Source organism: Canis lupus, chromosome 19 (assembly GCF_003254725.2).
Source record: "Canis lupus dingo isolate Sandy chromosome 19, ASM325472v2, whole genome shotgun sequence".
NCBI lineage: Eukaryota > Metazoa > Chordata > Mammalia > Carnivora > Canidae > Canis > Canis lupus.
In genome coordinates, this window is record NC_064261.1 from 17357395 (window position 1) to 17385357 (window position 27963).

Here is a 27963-nt window from a genome sequence, read left to right on the forward strand (position 1 = left end):
AGAGACATTTCCAATATAGACACATTATTCTTGGCCTCTGGGTTCTAGACTTTTACTTATCACCTCTTGAAAAATGAATCTACTCTCATCTTTTCAAATATCACTCCTATGCAGATGTCTTTGAAATATTCATCTTTAGCTCAGCCTCTCTCCAGGCATCTATAATCCAAAGTATTCAACGACAGATGTGTCATCTTGATCTGAAAACCGCCTGCCCCATTAACTCATTTTCAGGGATACACCATTCTTCCAGTCATCCAGGCTTAAATCGTTTGTAATATATCCTTTTTTCTTTGCCCCATACCACTTAATCTGGCTACATCTGGATTAGATATTGATTTACCTGGAGTCACGTGAAAACGGAAAATTGACAATCCTATCACAAGGGACTAACTAGTGGATAAAGGTGGGATTGGAGGAGATTCTTTTAATAGCTATGCTTTGTCTGTAGGATAAACACATTAGATAAAAACCTTGTCGGCATGCCAGTTGGGTATAAATATTTGTTAGAAACACTGAATATGTGAGAAAAAAAGCATAGGAGAAAAAAGACTATATAGGTCAATGAGTAATTAATGAGAGAAACCTGGCTCCTCTCAGGAGAGTGATCAGATGTGAGAGGGGGCTTACACCAAATGCCAACAGAAACACTGAGGGTAAGGTGTGGTAGAGGATGAATGAAGTCAGCAGTGAGAAATCAGGTCAACCCTCCAGTACTTGAAAGACTCATGGAGGAGGATTGGAACTGTCATTCTTGTGAGGGTTTAGAAAGCAAAACAGGAGACAGGTTTTTGCTCAAAAAAAGGGAAAAAATATATATATATATATACACGAATCACAAGCTGGCCAAACTTACTCTAGAGAGAGTAAATAAATAAACATATGACAGTGATATGGTAGATTTTATTCAAACACTGGAAATAAACTTTGTTTACATGGCAGAAAAGAACTTTCAGTATGCTATCACCATTCAATCTGCCCTATCCTACTTACTTGTATGTACTTGCACTCTTACCTTTCCTTCCTGTTTCAATGGATGAACTGTTCTAGTTGCTAAGATCAGTCCTTCTATTTATGCACTGGATTTCATTCTCTTAAGTCAAGATTTGCCGCTATAATTGTTCCTCCGCCTATAATCAACTTTTCCCACCAGCATAAAAATATGTTGCAATTACTCTTCTTAAAAGCATAATCCCTCCCTTGTCTCCATACCTGTTTCAATCCACCATCAGCAAAAGTCCTTGGAAGAGCTGTCTTTATTTGTAGTTCCCTAGTTCCTCTCCTCCCAATTCTGACTCAAGCCCACTCAAATGAGACTTCTGACCCTCTAGTGAATTGCACTGTCAAGATCATAATCCAATGATCAGTCCTCAGTTCTCAATATAATTGATCCATCAGCAACATCTGATACCAATCACGACCTCTCACTTTCTTCATTTGCACACTGGAACACCTCCACGCTCTCTTCACTTCAGAAACATTAGCTTCCTTGCTGTTCTTAAATACAAAACCTCAGTCTTGTTCAGAGCATTTGCACCTGTTCCTTCTTCTGAAATGCCCTTTCCTCAGATAAGTAACTTGCCTTAGGTCTTTACTCAGATGTCACTTTTTCAGTGAGGTTTTCCCTGGCCACCTTATTTAAAACTGCTGCCTCCTCCCTTATAATCCTTTTTTCCTTTCTTGCTTTATTTTGCTCCTTATCTTGTTACTTCCATTCCACATACCGCATTTTCTTTTTTAAAACAACTTTTATCATTTCTGAAGTTTTAGTTATTCAAAATAATCTCTACAGCCAACATAGGGCTCAAAATCATGACCCCGTGATCAAAAGTTGTATGTTCCTCTGACTGAACCAGCCAGTCACCCCTCATATATTGCATTTTAATTTATTTTGTTGGTTTGTTCCCCTCACAAAAATGAAGCACACACAGAGTGCAGACTTTTGTTTATTTTGTTAACATATGCTAGTGCCTAGAACTTTACCTGGCACGTAAGAGATGCTCAATAAATACATGGTGAATTAATGAATGAGGACAATGAAAGAAAGAAGGAGAATATATACAGACAATAAGGTTTGATACTTGACAACATTAACTAAAGTTTTAAGTCTTCAGTCCTAACATTTTATTTTTTGACTAAATATGGCATTTATGCCTTAGAGCAGGTGCTACACTTAACTTTGGCAGAATATTAGGACGGCTTACAAAAGGCTAAAAAAACAACTATCCCACAAACTTCAGAACCACTAAACTTGCATGCTCATGTCTTAATCTAGGTTCAGCAGAGCTAGCTTTGACTACTACTGATTTCAAGTGTGCTTTTGGCCAGCCTTCTGCAATATGGGGCTGCATTAAATACCTAGTAACCAAACCAAAATAGTAGAGATAAAGTAGAGATTAGAGCTCAATGGAATGTTAAACAAAGCTCTCAGCTGTGATACTATTTTATATTCCTGAGTGGTTACAAATAACTCCTGAAAACATTCAAAGTGTGAATTCACTTTGGCCATCCCTTCCCCTTCTTGACCTCACCGCTACCCCGAGCACACCTTCCCAGAGCTCACCGCAGAGGTATCCTTAGCTCAGGGAAGCACAGCTTGTTCCCAGCTCTGAGTACACCATCTAATACCCAGCTCTGTGAAACTGCTGCTCCAGAGGGGCTTTCTGATTGATGAATGCCTGACCAGGGGAGATCTCAGTGACTCTGGGGTACTGGTGGACTTATGCTGTTGTCTCTCTCAAAGCCTACTTGTCCTGTCTGTCAGTCATATCCACAAGCTTCAGCGGTCCTCCATCACAGAAGTTCAGACCAGTGAAGGCACAACAACTCTTTCCCTACTTTCTTCTTCAAAAATCACCAGGAATGTACATTCCTGGTTCGCCGAACAACAAACAAGGCAGTTCAGGAAAATGTGTGATTTGTGAAAAAGTGACGCTTCTTGTGAAGCAAAAAATCTGTTTCCAGAAATCTGTTTCCAGAAATATATTTCAGAGGTAGAAAATAAGGATTTAAGAAGAAAAAATTACTATGTAAAAGGAAAAACTGCTAGCTACAAAACTAGCTATAAAAACTATGTTAAAAACTATAGTTTTTAAGCTATAAAACTATGCATTTGGCTTCAATTTTATAAATCAGAAAGTATAAAATCAAAGATACATTTTAATGTAAGAACTTTAAATATAAATTAAAAATAAATATATATTAATCTCTATTTAAAATACATTTTTACTACTGATAGCATTTATATATAAGGTACAAAGTAGTATTTTCAAAAATAAGAATTATTCCAGGCTATCCAGCTCTACTATGCAGGTCCTTAAGTGTCTGAGGAATTAAAATGCAATCATTTCAAAGGCTAGTTTCAAGGTTCAGTATGACAAAATATAACAACAATGACTTTTTGGTATGCTAATATTTGATTAAAATATGAAGACAGAGCTACAAATATACCAGCTCTGAATCCTAAAAACACCGGGAAATCAGCATTTCTTTTAAGGGGGGAGAAGGGCCATTCTACTTAATTCAATTCCCTCAGGAGAATCTATTTATAGGCCATTGTTTTATGCTCTAGGGGAGTAGGGGAATATAAAGATAGTCTCTAGGAGCTTAGAATTCAGAAGGGGGAAGAAGGCAGCTATATGATGCCTACTTAGCAAGTGAAGTGAAGTAACTGACATGGGAAGCATGGAATGCTGAGATAGAAGACTACTACTGATGAGGATGATAACAGTTACTACTACTACAGCAAGCACCACAAGTGTTCTAGACTTGCATATGTCTAATCTACGTAAAGCCCATGAGGTAAGTAGCATTCACCTTCCCTCACCATTTATAAATGAAGAAACTGACATTTATAGCATGTAGGTAAATTTGCCCAACATCACACAAACAGGCATGTGGTGGGTCCAGATTTAAATATATTATCTGCCTGACTCCAGAATCTTTGCTCTATCCATCATATCAGGCTGTCCCTCCTGTAGCTCAGATGAGGAAGAGAAAACATCTACTGGGAGCTCAGAGACACTAAAGAGTAGACTCTTGAGGAATGAGCTTAAAAGGAATGTGAAGATAAAGATAATGGTGCTGGCAGCAAGGCCCTCCATGTGAGGGAACACTCCTGAGCAAGGCCCAGAGGTGACACAGGGTGGGCTGAACCCAGGGACTCAAATGAAGTCATCTCACAGGACTGGGGTGGTTTTTTCAAACTGTGCTCCTTGCAGCCCTCTAAATTCTCTTCAAGTATCTCAGGCACTGAGGAAGGATGAGAAGGAAAAGGCTAAGAGTATAGGGAGAGAAGAGGTCCAAGAAACAGAATTCTGGGAATATTTTAGCTTAGATTGATACTAGGAGAGGAGTGTGTGTAAGAGATGAAGAATTAGAGGAACCTAAAACAGTCCACATGAAAACTGGAAGAGGGTCTCAGGAAAGGGGTATTCTGGGATATGGGCAGAAGGCAAGCCAAGGACTCAGAGCTGGTTACTGGATTGGAGATGAGGAAAAGTGAGATCAGCTCAGCAGTGGTGGAAGGAGGGAGAGGCCATCCATCAGGGTTTGAGAAGTAAATCAGGAGTGAGGAAGTGGAGGCACTAGGTGTGCCAGATTTTTGAGAACTTTGGTGGTAAAAAAAGGAGACAGGTTGTAACCTGAGAGTAACAACAATCTAAGTAAGATTTAAAAAGGAACACACTACCCAAAAGTGGATGTAGAACAAGAAATGGTATTTCCAGAGTTAATTTTTAATTTCCTGCATTCACTGCTGTAAGAATTTCAAACCACTTTGGCATATATATACTGGCATGTGCATGAACTTAATTGTGGAGATAAAATGCAGTAGCAGCTTAGACAGAAACCAAAAATCCTCTGTAAAATTACTGGTATGTTTATATTAAGTCTTCCTCGAACTTCTAATCACCCCAAAATTTGAACTATTAACATAATGGTGAAAGGTCTTTCCTTCAATGAATAAAGACAGGTGCCCCAAAATGTAGCTCAGAGAAGTTTGTTGAATGAACATTAGCACAAAAAAACTTAATAACAAATACAATAATGATTATTCAAAAACTTCAGATATTCTCCATTGTCAAATACTTTTCCTTTGTATTCATGTTTTATTTGTTTTACCTTAAGTCACTCACAATCATGCTGACATTTACTACTGATGATTATATTAGACCTAAAAGTGTTCTTAAACAAATGAAAAATACTGACTTCCATTCCTGAAAGCCCTGCTTCCAATTTTCAAGAGGAAATTAAATAATGTATAAATCAAATACTGGGCCTAAGCCCAGACAGCTGAACATCGTTTTGTCCTTTCAAGGCAAAGAGGAAGTGTCTGCTGTGGCAGAGACATGCCAAGAGAAATAAAGCTTAACCTCAGCCCCATGTGAAAGTGATTTTAGATAATCGGGGGTGTCTGCAAATAGGTTAAAAATGGGACCACATACTAACAGGGAACGTTCCATGGAAGTTAAAAGATGTATCAAGATCTAACCCCCACCTTAAAAACAAAATATGTTGGGAAAATGGCATGGCCTTAGAAACACTATCTAAAGGCAGCAGAGGAAAGGGAAAGCAGACAGGGAGGATAGAGTTGACAAGTCAAGGGGAAATTAAAACGTGTTTCCGCTTACGAATTACTATAGGCTCACAATTTGATTTCTTTGTCATTGTAATATCCAAGTTCAAAACGGTTGTGTGTGTAGAGGAAAATAGGATGGGGTGGGGGAAAGGGAGACAGGGAGAGAAAGTGAATATAAGTATGTGGGTAGAGTGGTAGATAGTGAAATTATTTAAATCAGGGGCCAACAAATTTATGCCAGGTAGCAATTTTTTTAGACTTTGCAATAGAACACAGTCCCTCTTGTAAGTACTCAGATCCATCTCTAGTGTGAAAGCAGCCATAGGCAATAGGAAAATGAATGTGTGTAGCTGTGTACCAATAAAACTTTATGGACACTGAAATTAGAATTTCACGTATTTTACTTCTACTTTTGATTTTCTTCAAACACTTAAAAGTGTAAAACTATTCTTAGCCTCCAGGTCTTACAAAAACAGACTGTGGGGCAGATTTGACCTGCAGACCCTAGTTTGCTGACCCCTGATTTAGATAGTTAACTCCCCATTACACAGAACATTCATATGAAACTAGGCTTGACTCAAATTGTGGATTCTGGGTAAGAAAAACTGGCATTTTTTTTTCTTTTTTTTTTTCCCTGTAGATGAACAGAAAGATGGTAATAGTGGTAGGAAACATTTACTTGAAAGATACAGCAGATCTCTCTAAGCCTGTAAAAAAGTCAAGTATCTACTTTTTTCTAGCAGAATACTTTTTACACTACTATGAAATCCAAGTTTACGCAGTTAGAAATTTTGAAGCCAAATGCTACATAGCCATTAATATGCAGCATTATTGAGGGATCAAGAATGATTTTTACAACATTATCCCCCGTATCAGAATTTAATGTTTTATAAAATCCTTTGCAGCAGAATGCTACTCTGGAATTATATGTAAGTTTCCATCAACACCTCTATGGAAACCAGAGAGCTGGTGACTAGAAGGATTTTCTGATGGAACATATGCTTTACAGATCACATGGTGATAAAAACTTTATGGAGCATCCGACCTAGACTATCAGAAACAAAGGAAATATAAAAGTGTGAGGCATCTATGTTCATAGTTTTTGTGAAGCAAAATAATTTTTTAAAAGATTTTTATTTATTTATTCATGAGAGACACACAGACAGAGATAGAGACAGAGGGAGAATCAGGCTCCATGCAGGAGCCCAATGTGGGACTCGATCCCTGGACCACAGGATCACTGAAGGCAGATGCTCAACGGCTGAGCCACCCAGGCATCCCAAAGCAAAATAATTTTTATATAATAAATGTTCTGTTATGGAACAAACACTGACTTTTCCTTTCTGTATTAAAAGAAAATCTTGTAAAACATCCTAAGTAGCTGTCTCACAACCTTGAACTCGGAAGTATGGCATTCTTTCTTTTGCCTTCCCTTCCCTGTCTCCGTCTTCTTCCTCATAGTATTATTTTCTTTTTGGGGGGTGGATAATCTCAGTGCTTCTCCTGAGCAAATAAAGCCCCCTTCGTTAGGGAACTGCTCTTCAACCATTTCAATCCTTTGATAAACCAGTCTTGGTGCCCTGTCCCTCAGGCCACAAAGACAGCTGGATGACATTGCTGATTCAGACAGGTAGCATCCTAACGGTAACAACAATTCATGTAAGGTTTAAAAGGAATACGCTCTCCAAAAGTGGTTATAAAACACAATTATTTCCAGAGTTGTATTTTTATGGACCAATCACCTATGGTACACAGGATCCTGATTAGTGTGTAGTGTATACTCAGGCTCATTAAAGAGAACTTGGAGCATACTTTATTTGATGGCAAGTTCTGGGCACGAATGCAATCCTCCATTATAATGTTGTTTGTATAAGGAAATATAATTCTTTCAATAACGATCTGTTTTGTGATGGTCTCCTTTATGGCACAGTTTCTAGGAACTGACTGGAGGGAAAAAAGCTGCTTTAACCATCCACATGGATGTGACTGAGGTTGGGAGAAAGAGAGGGCTGCGGAGAGTGCAAAGGCTGAGTGTGTACAATAGGCAGTGGCAAAAAGGGCAGGCTCAGAGAGTAGGCTTTTATTTCCTCCCATCCTGTTTCTTCTTGTTGTTGTTGTTTTAATAGACTTTTTTTTTTTTTTTTTTTAGAGCAGCTTCAGAATCACAGTGGAAAATACAGATACCTCTTGTACTAACATATACAGAGCATCCCCCATTATCAATATCCTCCAGAAGAGGGGTACATTTGTTAAAATCCATGAATCTACATTGCCATATCATTAGCACCCAGGGTTCATAGTTTATATTAGGGTTCATTCTTGGTGGTGTACATTCAAATCCAGGTCTGCCTAATTCCTGAGACTGAACTCTTTATTTCTGCAATACTGCTAATTGTATATATATTTTGCATACATTTCTTTTAGTTGAAGCTTTAAAAGAAAGTGTCTTTTTAACCAGAGACAATATGATCTCACAGTAAGGAAATAATTAATAAATTTCAGATTTCTTTACCATAGTTCTAAATCTTGAGGTCTATTTCAGAATCCACAAGATTTGCTTCATTTATACCCAGGTATTCTTTATATCAGAGACATAGAGATTATGACTTAAAATTTCCCTCTAAAACTTTAGTACAGGGGTGCCTGGGTGACTTAGTTGGTTAAACATCTAACTTTGGCTCAGGTCATGATCCTGGGGTCCTGGGATTCAGCCCCCTGTTGGGCTTCCTGCTCAGCAGGGAGTCTGCTTCTATCTCTGCCCCTTCTCCCTGCTGATGCACACTCTCTCTGTCTGAAATAAAATCTTAAAAAACAAACAAACAAAAAACAAACCCTCAAAACCCAAAAAAGCTTCAGTACACAAGCCACCCTAATTTACAAATATAGCCAATTTCTGGAATGTACATACCTAAGAAAAAGCATCATATTGTACATATGCATTTATCACATACTTTATATTTTGTTTCATAAACAAAAATTAAGACATAAGCCAATTAAGTCAGTTAGCTAAGAATATAAGTCAAATTGCCACAGGACTTCCTTTTATCTCCAGGTCATTTTCCTGACCTCAAAGAGACTAAAATAATGAAAACACATTGTAGGTAAGAACCTTTTAAAAGAACAAATCAAAGACAATAGTAGAGGCAACTAGAACTTTATGAAAATACCACTAGCAATCTCATTTACTACACTACTTCTAGGGGTTCTCATTATTTGGTTTCTGTAGGCTCCCAAAGTCATTTACCAGAAAAGGGAAAACATAGACTCAAGGGGTAGAAATGGGATATTTTACAAAGTATCACTGTCTGTATTGTTTACATGTAACTGGAACACCATGAGGTTCAACAAAACAAAACAAAACAAAACATCAGACAATCATGGAAGAAGAATGTGTCTGAAGAAAACATACTATGGAGAAAACTAAGGTGGGATATAATTCAATTAAAATAACAGTATATGAGTTGTTTTTATTCGAACCCTGGAATTTACTCCGGGAATCTTCTTCTTAGTTGAAAATATGACCCTCAGTGAACTTGACTTTGACCAAAATGTTTCAGATAGCTCTCTTGAGATCAACTGATGGTCCTTTATTCCAGATTACTGCCTTAGGTTCTTTCATATAAGAATGACATCCTGTCATTACCAGATGGCCTCTCACATGATCATTTCTAGATTAAGTCAGTGCCTAAAGCACTTGTGCTAGAGAACTGGGTAATTGGATATGACAGAATTTTTTTTTAAATGTACTCTTTTATATAATTAATCTGAACCTTGCCAAAACCTAGCATTGATCCAAAATTGTTATCATCAAAAATCAGAACTCATAACCAATGTAAAAGGAAGTAAGCATGGTCTCTTTACCTTTAGTGAGTGTCTTGGTGAGGGCCTGGGACTCAAAAGTTTTTGTTAATAGAATTAAGTAAGATTCAATGGTTTCAGATATTCCAAAAAGAACGTGTACTACTTCTTTCCAGAGACAAATTTTTAGGGTAGTAAATTTTCACAAAAATGAAATTGCATGCATTCAGTCTTTCACTCATCAAACATTTATTAAGTACAAACTGTGAGCCAGGCATTGTTAAATCTTCCCTGATCAATCAATTCACTTTAAGATTCTGAAGCCTGGGCAGCCTGGGTAGTAGCTCAGCGGTTTAGTGCCGCCTTCAGCCCAGGGCCTGATCCTGGAGACCCGGGATAGAGTCCCACGTCGGGCTCCCTGCATGGAGCCTGCTTCTCCCTCTGCCTGTGTCTCTGCCTCTTTCTCTCTCTCTCTCTCTCCTCTATCTGTCTCTCATGAATAAATAAATAAATAAATAAATCTAAAAAAAAAAAAAAAAAAAAAAAAGATTCTGAAGCCTTAATGCTAAAGGCATTCTTTCTGGAAAGTAGAAATGGTTTTCAGATCACTGCAAAAGAACAAGTATTAAAATAATTGAGAAAACCCTTTAAGACTACACTGAGTTCTTTCCTTCCGCGTGGTTGTTGAGAACTCTGAAGCAAACAAGTGGTGAATAAAATTTGGAGAGGACTTGGGGGAGAATAAGTAACAAATTTTCTCAACCTATAATGGCATCTAATTCAGCTGTAGAAATTGACAATGAAAGTGATAATTCTTCTGGTAGCAGCTTATTTAAGACTCAGTGTGTCCCTTACTCACCAAAACAGGGGCAAAGAAACCCTATTAGAAAGTTTGTTCGTTCATCTGGAGGTGTTGAAGCAGGGATTCATCTAGTGACTCCTCTTTTGAACCAAGACCACTGACTTTAAAAGCTATTTTTGAAAGATTAAAAAAAAAGAAACGTAAAAAGAGGAAATATAAGCCAAAAGAAAGACCAAGGGGAAGACCAGAAGGAAGAAAAACCACTAGATGCTCCCAAATAAATAAGAAACAAGTTAAAGACAAAGGATCTGGGTTCCCATTTTTAGAATCTGAGAATGTAAAAAAGCTATTACCATGGAGAAAGATTTTAAGCTTTGAGCAAGCGGTGGCAAGAGGATTTTTCAACTACCTTGAAAAATTGAAGTATGAATACTATCTCAAGGAATCCTTGAAATAAATTAATGTTGGTGAAGATTTAGAAAGGGAAGATTTTGACAGTCGTAGATACAAATACTTGGATGATGATGGATCTCTCTCTCCTATCGAAGAGTCAGAAACAGTGGAAGAGGCTGCAACAACTCTTGAACATGATGATGGATGTGATATCAAATTGGTGGACAATAATGAATTCATAGTAAGTTCTGAAATACCAAAGAAAATGAATCTGTATTTAAGACAAGAGGAATATACTGAAGAAGCTGCTTCGTCTAAAAAGAGAGCATCAAAATCCAAAAACATGGGACAGAGGATAGAATGGTCTGAAAAGGAAGAGATAGGAATATGAATATTAAGGCTTTTCACTTGAAAACAGTGTCTGGACTTAAAGGATGTTTGAGAACCAGGAAGATCGTTTATCTATTTAGACCCTAAATGGTGGGGAGTTTTTGAAGTATGTCCATATTCAAGTGGAGATCCAAGAAGACCTCTGGACAGTGACAGCTGTGGATTGAACAAAAGTTTGTTTTAAAAGTGCTATTTTGAAGATCATCACTCTGGCTTTGGTGGAACTATGGTGATTGGTGGCAGAAGGAATCACATGTCAAATATCTTAAATAAAAATTTTATTAACTTTGTCAAATATCTTAAATAGAAATTTATTAATTAAAAAAAAAGACTACACTGAGTTACAGCTAACATAGTATGTAGCTAATTTTTGTAATAGTGAATCTGATACTAGATTGTCAAGTAGGTCAGAATGTAAGCAATACATAGTATAGTAGAAATTTCATTTGAGCAAAAGTGTTTCATAGACAAGACCACTAACACAGACAGGCCCTGACCTAAACAGTAAGTATGTAAAACTAAGAGACTAAAGGATCATTTGTCACATCAGTATATTCAATCTGACTTTCTTATCGAGAAAATAGTCTTATCTGTAGTAATAAAATCTTCCTATGAGTTTATGATCATCCACATATACAGAGCTTCTCATTTCTCTTTATGCAATAGATCTATATTAATTAAAATGTTACATAATAGATCTTTTCAATTGAGGGAAAGTTCCAACAAAATGAAAACTAGTCTAGATGATCTACTCCATTAAGAGAATCCATAGACACCTTCATCTCAGTATGTTTACATTTTTATAATTTGATTTTCTGTATCTGTTTCTCAAAAGAGAGAGACTGGACTTTACTATGTATTACATCACACATGGAAAAGGGTAAAACTTAATATTATATATGAATTTAATAATTCTATGGGTCAGATAAAAGACTCATGAAATAGATTCCAGTTGAGGCTTGTGATCACTGAATCCATTCCCCTTCTTCACCTCTCCAGGCCCTTACCTACAAAATCATCTATATCTGCTATGATCCTTACTTCTTTCTCAACAATATAAGAGAACAGGGTTCCCTTCCTTCAGCTGAGGGCCAAGCCTTACTTTTTGCTCATGATCCCAATCCTCTCTGACCTTCCTTCATTAGTTATTCCTTTCCCCATTTTCTTGCCTGGATGTTTTCATTCTCCGTCTGACTTTTCCTCCTCAGTCTATAAACATACTTGTCTATCCCATCCTAGTCCTGGCCTCACCAATATTTCTCCAGATACCAATCTAATATCTCTCCATTCTTTTTTGTTCAAATTTCTTAAAAGAGACACCTACAGTAATACCTCACTTTCCATTTTCATTTCAGTTCTCCACAATTTAGATTTTGCCCTCACTACTCCTGCTCTCAATGAAGTCGCTAATGACTTGCATATTGCTAAACTCAATAGACCCAAACCTTTCTGTTGTTATTTGGTAATGCTCGGTATCCAAAAGGTTTCCAGAACCCACTTCACTCCAATCATTTCTGTTCTGTTTCTTATGTCTACCTTTTAGATTTTGGTGTTCCAGATTTCTTTCTTGGGCCCTTTATTCTTCCTATTTTAAATATTCTACAGTGTAATCTCCTTTATTTTCTTGGTCTCACCTCCTAATTTGTATATCAACTACCACCTGCTGACATCTCTTCCTGGGTAATTCAGAAGTCCTTGATAGTGAAGGAGTCCCAATCTGCCCTATATTTTTTTCTCTCACTTTATGGCACTATCATCACTTAGGTAGCTACTTGCAAGTCACCTTTGATTCTTTTCTCTTTCTAATTAATCCCCTAAGTCCTGCTTCCTAAATGCTTTATGAATTTCCCTCATTTCACTACCTTTAACTAATACAAGGTTAGGCCCTAATTAATATTCCTTCATGTGGGCTATTACCTCGGCTTCTGTCACATCTATCTTAACTCTACTCTTCATACCACAACTAGGGATATTTAGTTAAACCCTCCAGTAGAGCAAAACTAAATCAAGTGCTATTTTGAGGCTCATTCACAAACTCCCAGGCTCAGGATGGATGGGGTAGTTCTACTTACTGTAGCCAAAGAGGACAGAGCTGAATGAATAATGAGTTGGCATTAGACCTTGGTAACCTCTGAGGCAGAACATCTTGTACTACTATGACCACTGGTTAGGACTAATTGATGATTATCACAACTTTAAACAAACAATTCCATCCAGAGCTCAGATTCTTTAGGAATGTAGGTTTGGGTCATATCAACAGTATAAGAACTCTACTTTGACTTGATGAAGTACTAATCAAGGGCAAAGAGGAACACGAAGTGTCAATGGAGAAAGTAAGTCTTAAAGAATATAGTCCCATTGCCAAGTGCAGAAATTATGAATGTAGCCTTTATTTTTATTTTCCTTTTCTTTTTTAAAATGATACTTTGTCATTAGCTTTTCTTCTATCCTATCTTTTTCTAACCATTGTATACAGAGGATACTAGTGATACTTATACTTACAATTTAATCCCTTGGTTATAGCATTTTTTTTTTTTTTTTTGGTTGTCAAATGATCCTCTATTGAAATACTTTCCTTTGTAGGGCAGAACATATTTACAGTTGTCTACAGAAAAACAAGACATTCGTCTGGAAGTATGGGTAGGTAAGTGTGTGTCTAATCTGTGTATTCAAGAATAGAACATATACACTGATCAATTATACATGGCCTATCTCATAACATTTTCCTCTTCTCTAGTATATACCACTGAAATGAGTCTTCCAGCGGCCTTATCTATAAAGGTATGATCTTGTTTCCCTATCAGAATCAATTAGTTGAGGGGCAAACACATGACTCAGAATGAGCCAATCAGATTCTTTCTCCACAGACTTTGGAACTGAGAGAAACAAAAGTTGAGGGTAGATGATTCACATTCACATCTGCAAAGCAGTTATAATTTCTGTTGTTGAGGATTGTGGAGTCCTTCTAGTCCCTGACAGTCCAAAGTCCTGTTCCTTAAATACTGAGATATCATAGTTTATTTTGAAAATATCCTTTGTTTTGGCTCAAATCAGTTTTAGCCAGTATCTTTTACTTACAACAAATAGAAACTTAACTACTATATAAGTGTGTGTGTGTATTTTAAGACTTTATATATGTACGTATGTATCTGTGTGTGAGAAAGAGAGAGATGGAGAAAGAGAATCTTAAGCAGACTCCACACCCAGCTGAGCTCAACTCAGAGCTCAATCTCATGACCCTGAGATCATGACCTGAGCTGAAATCAAGAGTTCAAGGCTTAACCCAGTGAGTCACCCAGGCACCCCTTAACTACTATATTATACTTGCTGTTACAGAAATATCATTTGCCCAGTCTTCAGGCTGAAAAGGTTGAGTCAGTTTTGATGTTTGACTTTGACTCTCATCTTTATTCCATTTACTTTGTCTTCTTTCTACTTTATACCACTCTTAACCTTTCTCCTAGCTTCCTGACTAGCCATCTTGTTTCCAGACTAATTTTCCAAAATCATAGCTCTGATATCACTTCAAAAATTTTCAAAAGTTCTTTAGGCTTACCTAGTAAAGGATGAGCTTCCAGAATGTACATATTCTAGGCTCCCTACAAAATACTCCTTACCAAACTTTACAGCCTTACCTTGAAACACTGGACAGCCCATTTTTCAGTATGTCTAGGCTCTAGTGAATCCCATATACTTCTTTGTCTCTGCCTCTGCCTAAAATGCATTCTCTCCCGTAGTCTCCTCACAAAACTATTTGTATCTTTTAAAGCTCATCAAAATGTTAATTCTTCCATGAAGGCTTTTTTGATCTTCCCCCACTGGATGTGTTCTCTATTTCTTTTAAAGTTTCATTGCATTTATTTCCCTTTCTGGACATCCTACATTGCTCTCATAATACTCTTCACCATTTTTGTTGAAACTTTTGTGATCTTTTTCTTCAGTAAGGGTTACTTTCATCTGGAAGCCTCTAAAGGCAAGTTGAATTTTTCCTCCTGTTCCATATGAACTGACTTCTCCCTAGCCCTGCAGCACAATGCTCATCCTAAGACTTTCCATTATTACTCTTTCTTGTCTTCCCATTTCTTGAGTTATTCTTTTGTTTAGCTGGCATGCAACCTTAAGTAACTTTGTAAAAACAAGTACATGTTGAGTCTCTTCAGGAATATTATAAAGTGCCTTTATTCAATCTTCACATTTCTGAAGTTTGGTCTGGCATATAATGCTAAGTTATAAATCATTTTCCTCAAGGTTTTGAAAGAAATCTTCCATTGTCAGTACATTTGTCTTCTCCCACCATTCCCTCCTCCACCCCACTCCCATTTACTGGAAACATTCAAAACCATTCTAAAGGAACAATGAATAGCCAAGGAAATCAGGATTTAAAGGCATAGGTTTTGGAGTCACACTTGGGTTTAAATATTGATTTCACTAGATGTTAGCTGTGAGATCTTGAAAAAGTTACTTTAAGCTATAGTTTTCTCTTCTGTAAAATGAGTATACTAATTTTGTACCTCAGAGGGCTGTTGTATTAAAATAACTTATGTAAAGTACTTACTATTACGTCTAACATATAGTAAGTACTCAAAATTTTGGCAAACATTCCTAACATTAATATAATGAAGACCAATAAAGAATCTACCATATTTTCCCCAACAAAAATGATTTATAACCCAATTTAAGTAGTATAAGTCCCTGTGAGTGGTCTATGAGGCTTGTATCTCATGTATCCTTATCAGCTTCCACAGGTGAATATGCCCCCTTTCTGGCTGTAACTTGTCTCTAATTCCTGAAGTTCCAGTTCTTCTGGATCATTTTCCAGAATATAAGTGAAGCTGGTAAGGGAAGCTCTGATGTGAGAGGACTATCAGGAAAGCAATCCTAATGTTTAGCATCCAGTCATTTAACATCCAGTGGAAACTGAAGGAGAATGATACTGTTAAACAGCAAGCCAATATGAAGAGACGTGGAAGGGAAGTTTCATGGGTTTAAGACATACTTGTGCATAGCCAAGTTTTGCAAATAGTCAAATCCTAGAGATAGACTTTGTGTGTATTTAGTCAGGAAAGTAATGAAGTTTTCCATTGCTTCTGCTGACTGGTGGAAGCACTGATGAGTTGATAGGAAAGAACATTCTTGCCAGCACCTCAAAGAATCACTATGCACTGCAGTGCATTTTTGTTAATGTCATCATGATACTTAGCATCTAAAATACTGATTATCTAATCCTTTCAAAACCAGTACAGGTAAGTCTTATTCATATTCCAGTGAGAAAACCAAAATTATCAGTATAGTTTTGGAACATAAAAAAAGAAAAACAGTGACATACTACTACTAATTATATACATACATCACAGTTTATCAAATACACAATGAGTCTCAAGTACCTAGGCAACTTCGTGCTTAGGAATCAGTAAACCAGCTAGAAACCAAAGGAGAGTAAAAGGAAAGCTAACACAGAGGGTTCAGGACATCCTTCGAGCCAAGAACATTGTATGAAAAACTATATAAAAATGAAGCTCACAGGCAAGGACACCAAATAAGGCCATAGTGATTGAGTACTGCCTAAGTTAAGGGGTGAAATTCACATGGACTCCCCCTGCCTCCCCAGGGCTATGCATTGCTGTGTTTCACTGACAGGAATTCATGAATGCCATCAACTTTTGGTAACAAAAGAGTCCTCATCAAATTTTTTAAATTAATAAATTTTTAAATACCCTCCCCCCCCCCCAATGGGTATTTTAAAGCTGTTTCCACAGGCAGAAAGCCAGGAGATGGTAAAAAAGAGCTGAAGATATCTATCTTCAAGCCATTACAACTATTTCTTGCCAAGTTGGGAAGCTACAATTTTCCTTAAAGGTGTATCTAAGTAATGCTTTGACCTTGAAATAGCACCTAAATGGTTGTGGGCTTTGTTTGGTTTTGTTTTGTTTTCTGGAGTGCTACAATTACTCTCTAGCATTATGCTGCAGTAGACTATAAGGATATCATCAATTGTGTTAAATCCGGGTATATCCTATTACTGATGTGGACATAACTCAATGACTCTGCTGCTTCAGAGGTGTTACAAAAGTCCTCAGAGAAGGATTGGGGGATAAAAATGGTGGGCTGCTCTGCTGATTTTCACATGTAACTTATTTTCATAAAACCTACCCTCTGAGTTGAAATGGTAATCTGTGCATCTGCTTTTTAGGTTGAGCATAAAAAGATAATAATATATCTGTGATTCAGGGTATTCTTCTAATTGTACTTTGATCAAGCTTCAGGTTAAAATAATTTGCCAAGATACTCACTTGCTTAAGGTTTTAATTCTTCAAAATTACAGGTAGAGTTTTTTAAAAGTTATGTTCCTTTTTTAATTTCATAAGTTATGTTTTCTGCATTATTTAGTTGAACAATCTAAGAGGAACAGATGAATGGGAAAGCAACATGAACTTAAATTCTTTGATGCACACAGCATAAAAGGTTTACAGTTATATCTTCATTGTATTTCTATATTTACAAATAAATATAAACATTAACCAGTTCTCAAAATGTTTGGTTAGGGACTACCCTTCCTCACAGAAAGTATGCAAGTAATAAAGGCAATGAAGTCGGTATTTTTAATACTTAACAATGATAAATCATTTTTTCAGACAGGAAAGCTATTGCTATGTTCTATTATTGTGTTTTATATTTTCATGGTATGCAGGCAGATTTAAACCCGATGTCATGGGCATCCCATAATGACCACACTATACAAAAATTGAAATTCTCATAGCATTAAGTTATGTTTTTATTCTTTAATCTCATCTTCTAGTTTTATTTACCAGAGGAGATTGTATCTGGAAAGCTATTTAAAACTATAAATCTGTCAACAGTTGCTTTTACAGGAATGACATGGGAAAAAAGAAAGGATAGCAATTAGAGGGACAAAGGATGTATTACAAGGAACACTGGACATACAGGACTTCCCACCCCAAATACAGTGCTATTTGGATGTTCTATGTTTGCCTTAGTTCATGCTTACAAGGGAAAATAAATATGAATTACTAATTTCAAATTAAAAAATGTACGGAATATAAAAATTGGAGGTTCTAAATTTTATTTGAAACTGAGGCAAAGCCATTTTATTAAAAAGAAGACTGGGGCAGCCCTGGTAGCTCAGCGGTTTAGCGCCGCCTTCAGCCCAGGCAGGGTGGGATCCTGGAGACCCGGGATCAAGTCCCATGTCAGGCTCCCTGCATGGAGCCTGCTTCTCCCTCTGCCTGTGTCTCTGCCTCTCTCTCTCTCTCTATGTCTCTCATGCATAAATAAATAAAATCTTTAAAAAAAAATAACACAGAAACTTAAAAAAAATTAAAAAAATAAAAAGAAGACTGATAGGTGCACACTTTTCAAGATGGAATTTTGGTGGTATTTCACATACACAAAGACACACAATCTCATTATGTAAGCAATGCCACATGAGTGTTCTGATTCTTGAGTCCATAAAACTCACAGGTGCTCAGGCTATAATTCTGAGAAATAACAGTGAAATAAGTCATGTGTTCAGTAGTTTTAGTTAGAGCAATAGTTTTTAAACTGCTCTACGGAATCTCCAACATGCCCAGAAGTAACAGCACGAATAAAAGGGAAAGGTATGCAGGTGAGATAGGCCCCAGTTTAAGCAGATTCATTCTTATCTTTTTTATATAATAGTCTTTCCACACAACATTTTATATGAAGGAAAATGTATGAAGATATATTTTATAAGTATCTGCAGAGCTGTTCTAGACTCCAGAGGGCAATCTACCAATCCCCTGCTTGTCTGACAGCACGACAGGGGCAGAACAAGGGAGGGGGCTTGGAAGTCTCAGCATGAAGTATATTTCTAGTCATTTAATACTCTGTTTTTAGTTTGACAGTGCCTCCCCCCCAACCCAAGCTCATATGGAACTGGTTGCCTTTATGTCCAGAACCTCTGTAGTTGAACTTTTCTAAAAATATAAAGCTTAAAATAAAATAAAATAAAATAAAATAAAATAAAATAAAATAAAATAAAATATAAAGCTCCAGTTTTCTGTTGAGGATTGTCTCCTGTCTGTGAGGAGCAGGGGAAAGAATCTAGATGTGTACCTCTTCTATGTAAAGACTTGCAACAAAGTCCGTTTTTAGCCCTTCCTCCCTTTTTTCAAAGGTGCCCTATATTCTAATTTCTTGAGTCTTTCTTAAGTTCTTTTGTGGCAATCAGATGCTTCTTATCAGTTTCTCTTGCCTAACGTTTCCAGCATTCTCTAACCTGCTCATTTATTGTCCAGCTTCAAAAATTTAACTTATATTTTCATCTGCTGTCGTCTTCTTTATACTCTTTGTCATTACTGATTTATGTATTTCTTATTCTTTACTTTCATTTTAGTACAGTTCTGAAGGGAACAGATGTAAATCAGGTTACCATTTTTAATAAGAAGTTTTATGAATTTGTTTAAGGATATTCAGTCAGTTTCTACAGGTCGCTCATACATTCAACATACCTATGTCTTAGAAGTCAGCACTCAACATGCAGAGCCACCTGCATGTAGAATCATGCCAGCATTCTGTATCTTGTGGCCTGGACATCAATTTCTGAAGTACTTAATAACATTACTAAGATATGCTTTTCTAAATGCTTGACATTTAAAATTAGTATTTGTCATAAAATACATACGCATATTGAAGGGGAAGTCTCTATGACTCCAAAACACACAGACAATGTAAGACTATTACTAATTTGATGATGTTTCTTACAACTGATGGTATCTTATAATCAAGGATAAGATAGTACCCATCTGAAAGGATAGTTGGAGATACAAATAAACTAATTCTTATAAAATCTTAAGAACAGTGGCAGAGATACTATGTGCTTATATTCTAGTTGCTTTTATTAGTTTTCCCAGCATGCATCTGCATGTAGTACTTTCCCACTCAACTTCTTCTATTCTGTTAAGATAGTTTACTATGTTAACATATCATAAAGTATATAAAATCACCAAACAGTAAAATAATGAGTTGCTGGCTTATTATTTTTTAAAAATATGCATATGTATAAATAGTTGCTGTTTTCAGAAAAAAGTGAGATCAGAGTCAGTATGAAGTTTATAGCATCTGGACCCATGAGGCACTTAATTTTTCATTTGATCATTTATTCTTTTACTTAAAAAAGTCCTAAAGCATCTCTTAAGTGCTTAAGTTCTGGGGATCCGAAGATATGCTACAGATCCTCTCTTTGGGAAGCTTATAATTCAGCAGTTGCAGATGACTATGGGCAGGGTGTTGAGTGGCCCATGCAACAGAAGTTGTGCAGTTCTTAATGGCTGATTTAGTTATAATGATTCTGGGGACATTTTACAATATACTGAAAGTATCATATTTCTATAAAACAGGGGGATTTGACTTCAGTTTGGAGCCCATGGAAGAAGGAATTCTTTGTCAAAACATATGTAAACACCTTTCCTTTTACCATGAATCCAGATGGTCTGATGACGGGATGAGGCCACCAAAGAGAGCACAGATACGGACACAAGGTTTCAGTCAGAAGAGCCAGAGCTAATACAGTATCATACAGGCATAACCAGCATTTTGATGTATAAATTGGAGAAATAAAACCTTTTTCTGAAACTAATATTTTAAGGGCTCTGTTCTTTTTTTTTTTTTTTTTTTAAGGGCTCTGTTCTTAAAGGCTACATTGAGGAAGCACACATTCTAGGACTTTGCAATAACAGCCCTGAAATAAGAAAATGACTTGTGGACACAGTGTGAGATAATAGCACCAAGATGTGGTTGAGATATGAAAGTGAACCAGAATATTTCCCCTAGTCATCCTGTAGGAATGAGAAACCATCAGAAACTATTACAAGGCAGCAGATATGCCAGTAAAATCTACACTGTGTATGTTAAGATATTTTCAACAACTTTTCCCATCATCACCAAGTGTTAAATTGAGGAACCCATGTTGACTTAGTTACCAAAAAAAAAACAACAAACAAACAAACAAAACAAAACAAAACAAAAAAAAAACCGGCCTAGGTGGATCTTAAGTCTTTAGCCAAGTTTTCAAAACCTATCCTTACACAAAAATACACAAAAATCAACTTGAAATAGATTAAACACTTGAACATAAGACCTGAAACTACAGAATCCCTAGAAGAAAACATAGGGAGTAAGCTTCTTGACATTGGTTTTGGCGATGATATTTTAGATTTGACACCAAAGGTGAACAAAAGCAAAAATAACAGCTGGGACTACATCAAACTAGAAAACCACTGCATAGCAGGGAAAAACATCAAACAATGAAACAGCAATCCATGGAATAGGGGAAGATATTTGCAAGCCATATCTGCAAAAAGGGGTTAATATCCAAAATATACATAATATATAACTCAAGAGCAAAAAAACAAATAACCTAATTTAAAAATTGGGCAAAGGACCCGAACAGACATTTTTCCAAAGAATACATACAAATGGCCAACAGGTAAATGAAAAGGTAGTCAACCTCACTAATCAGGGGAATGCAAACCAAACCACAATAAGACATCATGTCACACAGAACAGCTATTATCAAAAATATAAGAAATAGCAAATGCAGGTAGAGATGTTGGGAACCCCTATGTATTGCTGGTGAGAATGTCAACTGGTACAAGCATTATGGAAAATAGCAAGGAAGTTCCTCAAAAAATTAAAAAGAGAACTATCATATGATTCAGGAATCCCACTTCTGGGTATATATCCAAAGACAATGAAAGCATTATCTTTAATAGCATATCTTGAACATGTACTCTCATGTTCTCTGCAGTATTAATTATGATGGTGAAGTTACAAAAACAACCTAAGTGTCCATCAACAGATGGATGGATAAATATAATGTGGAGTGTGTATGTGCATACACACACACACACACATACACACACACATATACAGACAATGGAGTATTATACAACCTTAAAAAAGGGAAATCCCAAGGGTGGCTGGGTGGTTTAGTCAGTTAAGTGTCTGCTTCAGCTCAGGTCATTATCCCAGGGCCCTGGGATGGAGCCCCACATGAGGCTCCCTGCTCAGTGCAGAGCCTGCTTCCCCCCTTCCTCTGCTGTTCCCTCTGCTTGTACTCTCTCTAATAAAATCTTAAAAAAAAAAAAAAGAAAAAAAAGAAAAAGGATCCTGCTATTTGCAACAACATGGATGAACATGGAGGGCATTCTGCTAAGTAAAATACACCAAAGACAAATATTGTATGGTATCATTTACATGTGGAGTCTAAATAAATATAAATAGATTAAAGGTTAAGTTGAACACAGAGAATATAGAAGAGTGGTTTCCAGGGGATGGAGAGTTGGGGAAATAGAAAGAAGTTAGAAAAAGGGTACAGGGCAGCCTGGGTGGCTCAGCAGATTAGCGCCGCCTTCAGTCCAAGGTGTGATCCTGGAGACCTGGGATCAAGTCCCATATTGGGCTTCCTGCGTGGAGCCTGCTTCTCCCTCTGCCTGTGTCTCTGCCTCTCTCTCTCTCTCTCTCTGTCTGTCTCTCATGAATAAATAAATAAAATCTTTTTTTTTAAAAAAGGGTACAAACTTTCAGTTAATAAGATTAATAAAGGGTCTGAGAACCTAATGTATACCATGATGACTAGAGTAGATAACACTATTGCATAACTGAAATTTGCTAAGAGAGTAGAAGCTAAGTTTTCTCACATATACAGCTCACATATGTGAGGTTATGGATGTGATAATTAACTTGAAGGAGGTGGTCTCTTTTCACAAACCATCATTTGTTTTTTTTTTAATATTGTATTTATTTATTAATTTATTCATGAGAGACACAGAGAGAGAGAGAGAGAGAGAGAGAGAGAGAGAGAGGCAGACACAGGCAGAGAGAGAAACAGGCTCAATGCAGGGAGCCCAATACAGGACTCGATCCCGGGACTCTAGGATCATGCTCTGAGCCAAAGGCAGGCGCTAAACTGCTAAGCCACCCAGGTGTCCCACACAAACCATCATTTGTATACTTTAAATATAATTTTGTCAATTATACTTCAATAAAGCTGAGGGGAAAAAAAAGGAAAGCAGGAGAAGAAGGGAAGATAAAACAAAGGTGAATGTTTATTGTCTATACTAAACTCTAAATGACAGCTTGTCTGCTATTGCCACTCAAATGTAACTGTGTATTTAGTTCTTCTGCCAAGCTTTCATTCTCTGGAGTTGTTGTAACATTCAGGGCATGACCTATTCATTCTATGGTCATTTTTAGCAGTATAATAAAAGGCACAAGTTTACTCTGATTCCCATAAGGTAACTTTGTTAATTCTGGGGAACCTGCATGATATGGAATATAATTTTGTTTCTGCTAGGTTTGAAGTTTTAATTTTTAACAGTTGCTTATGATCTATGTATACAGGTGGACATAAACATACATGCATCATATGCTGTGGTAATAGGACACTCCACAAAATATAGGTAAAGCTATGTCCATGTAACAAGAAAAAAAATTACCTTAGATTGTTCAGTATTACTTTACATAGGATTTTGTTAAGGTCTTTTTTTTTTTTTAAATTGTGTCACCAAAAAGAGATAACTGAATAAAGGGATACACTGATACTCATTTGGAAACAGAAATCTTCAGATTAACTGCAATATTTGACTTTGCCTGAAACAATGTAAAAAAAAGCAATTTTTATTTTCATACTAATTCACTTCTTTAAATAAAATGACTCTTTCAGATATTTGTCTTTATAAATCCTTTCTTCCTTAAGAGTATAGTCTTAACTACTGTTCATTTGTCTAATTTCATTCCTTTTTAATCTTATATTAATTAAAGAATTCATCTATAGAAAAATTTTACCAACAAGTGTCGAAAAAGAGTGCATCAGTTATTGAAACAGGTAGAGAAAACGAACCAACCACACACCCTATCACTCTGGGTCTCCTTGGTTATTCTCAGCAGCCTTCAGTTCCTCTGTTGCTTTTTCCTTCCCAGCCCCAGGTATTTTCCCAATAATGATGCTGTCAGCTTGGGAAATACTTCTGGGGACAAAAATAGGTTTTGGTGGGCTCAGTATAAATTAATTAGGAAGAAGAGCAGAATTTCATATTGAGAGATAGGAAGATCTAAAGATGGACACTATCTTCAAAGTCTGAAAAGCATGTCTGAAGTTCTAAACTTTCCTCACAAACTATAAAGTTTTATGACTTTGGAATTTTTCATCATTGATAATTTATGAATCTTTCCTAGAATTTTTTTTAAGACTTAGCTTACTTGAAAGATTCAGAATTAAAAATACACATTGTTTGAAGAAGAGCAATACAAACTCTTATTAAGACACTAGCCCGGGAAAGGAGAAGAGTATTGTTGATACAAATCTGCCCTTCCTTTACTGAGACAGTAACCTAGGGTTCCTTAGGAGGGACAGTTATTTTGTTCTTCATGGATGCATGCATCGGTAAATGACCCACTGCATATAATTCCTAAATGAACTTGAGTTCTAATCACAAAAATATTAAGAATGTAGTTCTAGCTAGAATAAAATAAAGAACAAGGTGGGGGCAGGCTGGGTGGCTCAGCGGTTTAGCACTGCCTTCAGCCCAGGGCATGATACTGGAGACCTGGGATCGAGTCTCACGTCGGGCTCCCTACTTCTCCCTTTGCCTGCGTCTCTGCCTCTCTCTCTCTCTCTCTTTCTGTCTCTCATGAATAAATAAAATCTTTAAAACAAACAAAAAGAATAAGGGGGGGTGCAAGGTGGGGCATGAAAACATTAGGCCAAAAGAATCCCAATATTTTAGGGCAGTATTTTTGTGTAACCTGGATGCCATTTAGTAATGGTTCCTCAGTTTTTAAATCTGCCTTCCCTCTGTTTTCTGTATAGAGGCAAGCAGGAAAGAACCTTAGTCTAAAAATATTAAGCTTTGAGCTTTTCTAATATGCACAGAATTACCAAAGAATGATCATGTATTGCTGCCCTGTACCTACTGGGATAATACCAAATAGGTATATGTCTAAGAAACATGTCAGCAAATTATCATTCAAAAATCCTGGGATGCCTGAGTCGGTTAAGCAGCCAACCCTTGATCTCAGCTTATGTCTCAATCTGAAGGTTGTGAGTTCAAGCCCTGCACTGAGCTCCACACTAGGCAATGAAGCCTACTTTACATCAATCAATCAATCAATCAATCGATCAACCATCAGTTATCTTTTGAAGATTTAAAAATAGAAAATACTGTAAGTGAAAAAAATTAGTTGCTTTAAATTCCTGGCTTACCATTTTATAATGTGGGAATATTTGTGTTTTTCTCTAGACAGGTTCCCCTAACATTAGCTGTAATACTGTTTAAAAATAATAGGTAGTATTAATAATAATAGGTAATAATAGGTAGTAAAAATAATAATAATACTGTTTAAAAATAATATGATAAAGTACGAGTCATAAATATAAGTAAAGACAGAAAGGCTCTCAGGAATTATTTCTTTCAATATAAAGAGATAGAGATACAAAGAAATTAAGACCTGTCTGAGGTAAAAAAGTGACTTAGCAGCAGAACTTAGAGAATGAGACTCCATTAAATCGGTGCCAATATGTGATGTGACAAGGTTTCTGAATCAGAGAAAACTTTAAAAATGTAAAAACTTCTTTCTAGAAAGTAATTCTTCATTTAAAATGTCCTTCCCCTCATCTATCACCTCCTAGTACAGTTCTCCTGTGTTTTAAAACACGGCTATATAGTACTGCCATTGTGTAGTGTGTGATCTACATATAAAATACTGCATGTGTCCAAGTTAAAACTGCTCCTGTTGGGTAGGGAGTCCCAGTTTCTGAGGAGAATGCTTTTCTATTCATACAGGCAGCATATCTGATTCAAATACAGTAGCATAATGTTCAAAGAAAAGAGAATGGTTTTCTTCATGGTTAACAGTTCTTTGAGGGAATAATTCTTCCTTGCCATTAAAAGTTATAAATCACAACAATTATAAAATGAGGACAAAAATAAACTATTGAGCAAATATGGTGCTTTTTATCTATAAACATTTACAAAGCATAAATGGATTCCAAGTATATCTTTTCCTAGAAATAATACATTTAACACTGTTAAATATATCTTGAAAGGAAAAAATTGATAATTTATTGAAATTAAAAATTTCTGCTCTACAAAAGACACTGTAGTGAAAAAATAAGCCACAAACTAGGAGAAAATTTTTAGAAAACACAAAGGTAATAAAGAAGTGATATCTAAAAAATACAGAGAATTCTTAAAATTCAAATGAGAAAACAAATGACCGGGTTAAAAAATGGGCAAAAGATGTGAATAGACAGCTTACCAAAGACATATAGATAGCAAATAACCATGTGAAAATATGCTAAACATATGTCATTAGGGAATTGCAAATTAACAATGAGATACTACTACACATGTATTAGAATGGCTCTGATCTAAAACACTGACATCATCAAATTCTGGTAAGGATATGCAGCAATAAGAACTGTTGATGGAGATGCAAAATGGCACAGCCACATTGGAAGACAGTTTGTCAATTTCTCATGAAAGTAAACATATTCTTACCATATGATCCAGCAATCACACTGCTAAGTATTTACCCCAAAGAGTTAAAATCTTGGTTCATAAGAAAACTTTCATGTAATGGTTATAGCAGCTTTTATCACTCAAACTTGTTAAGCAACCAAGATGTTCTTCAGTAGGTGAGTGGAGAAACTACGGCACATGCAGACAATGAAATACTGTTCAATAGTAAAAAGAAATGAGGTATCAAGCCACAGAAAGACACAAAGGAAACTTAAATGCATATTTTTATGTGAAAGAAGATGCCAACAATATTTCATTGTGGAAAAGGGTAAACAATTGTGGAAAAGGGAGACAGTAAAAAGATCAGAGGTTTGGGATGAGGGAGGTAGGGATAAATAGGTTAAGCACAGGGGATTTTTAGCACAGTGAAATTATTCTATATAATACAGTAATGGTGTATCCAAATGTCATTATCATTATACCTTCGTCAAATCCATAGAAAGTACACCAAGAGTGAACTCTAATGTAAACTATGAACTTTAATCATAATTTATCAATATTTGCTCAACAATTTTAACAAACATAACACAATAATGAAAGATATTAATAAGAGGGGAAACTGGGAGGAGGAGATGAGAGGGTAAATGAGAACTCTGCATCTTCTGCTTACTTTTCTATAAGCCTAAAACTGTTCAAAACTAAAATTTATTAATAAGAAATATACACATAATTAAAAGTGACATTTAAGAGATAATTCTAGCTACAAAAATATATCTTATTGTAAGATAAGAGAAATACTCTCAATTTTCCTAGTGAGATAAATGTTTGGAGATGAGATTCCCTTATGTAACTTTCCAGTCATAAAAATGCATCACTGAAATAGGAAAAAAAACTTGGTCCTTTGATAATAGAAAATATTACTTTTCAAATTTTGTACACAAATAGTAGATAAATATGGTGTTAAGTATGTATATCCTAGTTTTAGAGGTCATGCTTATGGACTGGTGATGAAATACATGTAAATATTTTTCTTTGGAAGTTCTTTAGTTGGTGACTTCTATACCTAATACATTTTCAAAAATTTTATATAAAAATGTCTAATAAAAGTTTCTTACAAAGGGCAGAAATTGGTTACTTTTTTATTCTTTATCTCACTTATCTTTTTTGGTGCCTGTGTAGTAAACTCAATTTTCTGTATTTGTAACTATGAATTTCCTCTTACATTGGGGCCTTCAAGCCAAAATTCCTTCCTTCCTCCCTGCCCCCTTTTTTCCCTCCTTTCCTTCCTTCCTTCTCTTTCTTTCTTAAAAGTAATCTCCACCCTAAACACAGGCTTGAATCCATGACCCTGAGATTAAGAGTGGATGCTCCACTGACTAAACCAGCCAAGTACCCCAACCAAAATTCTTTTAGGAACAAATCCTAAATTAGTCATTAATTTCAGCCTGAATTGTTTTGATAGGCAGTTCCTAGTTTACCAAAAATTTATTGTAAATTACCTT

At 36.2% G+C, this 27963-nt stretch overlaps 1 protein-coding gene and 1 pseudogene across 4 annotated transcripts in view; one reads left to right on the forward strand and one right to left on the reverse strand.

Annotated features, from left to right (window-relative positions):
* SPATA5 (spermatogenesis associated 5) overlaps positions 1 to 27963 on the reverse strand; it is a 351116-nt gene that overhangs the window by 50184 nt on the left and 272969 nt on the right. The window contains exon 16 of one of the 4 annotated variants that reach the window (XM_025420549.3): positions 17252 to 17357. The exons of the other annotated variants lie outside the window; for them this stretch is intronic. Coding sequence (XP_025276334.1) covers positions 17301 to 17357 — 57 coding nt within the window. The 3' untranslated portion in view covers positions 17252 to 17300. The remainder of the gene's footprint in view (positions 1 to 17251; positions 17358 to 27963) is intronic. 4 annotated transcript variants of the gene reach the window in all.
* On the forward strand, positions 10097 to 11256 carry LOC112642753 (TATA box-binding protein-associated factor RNA polymerase I subunit D-like; annotated as a pseudogene).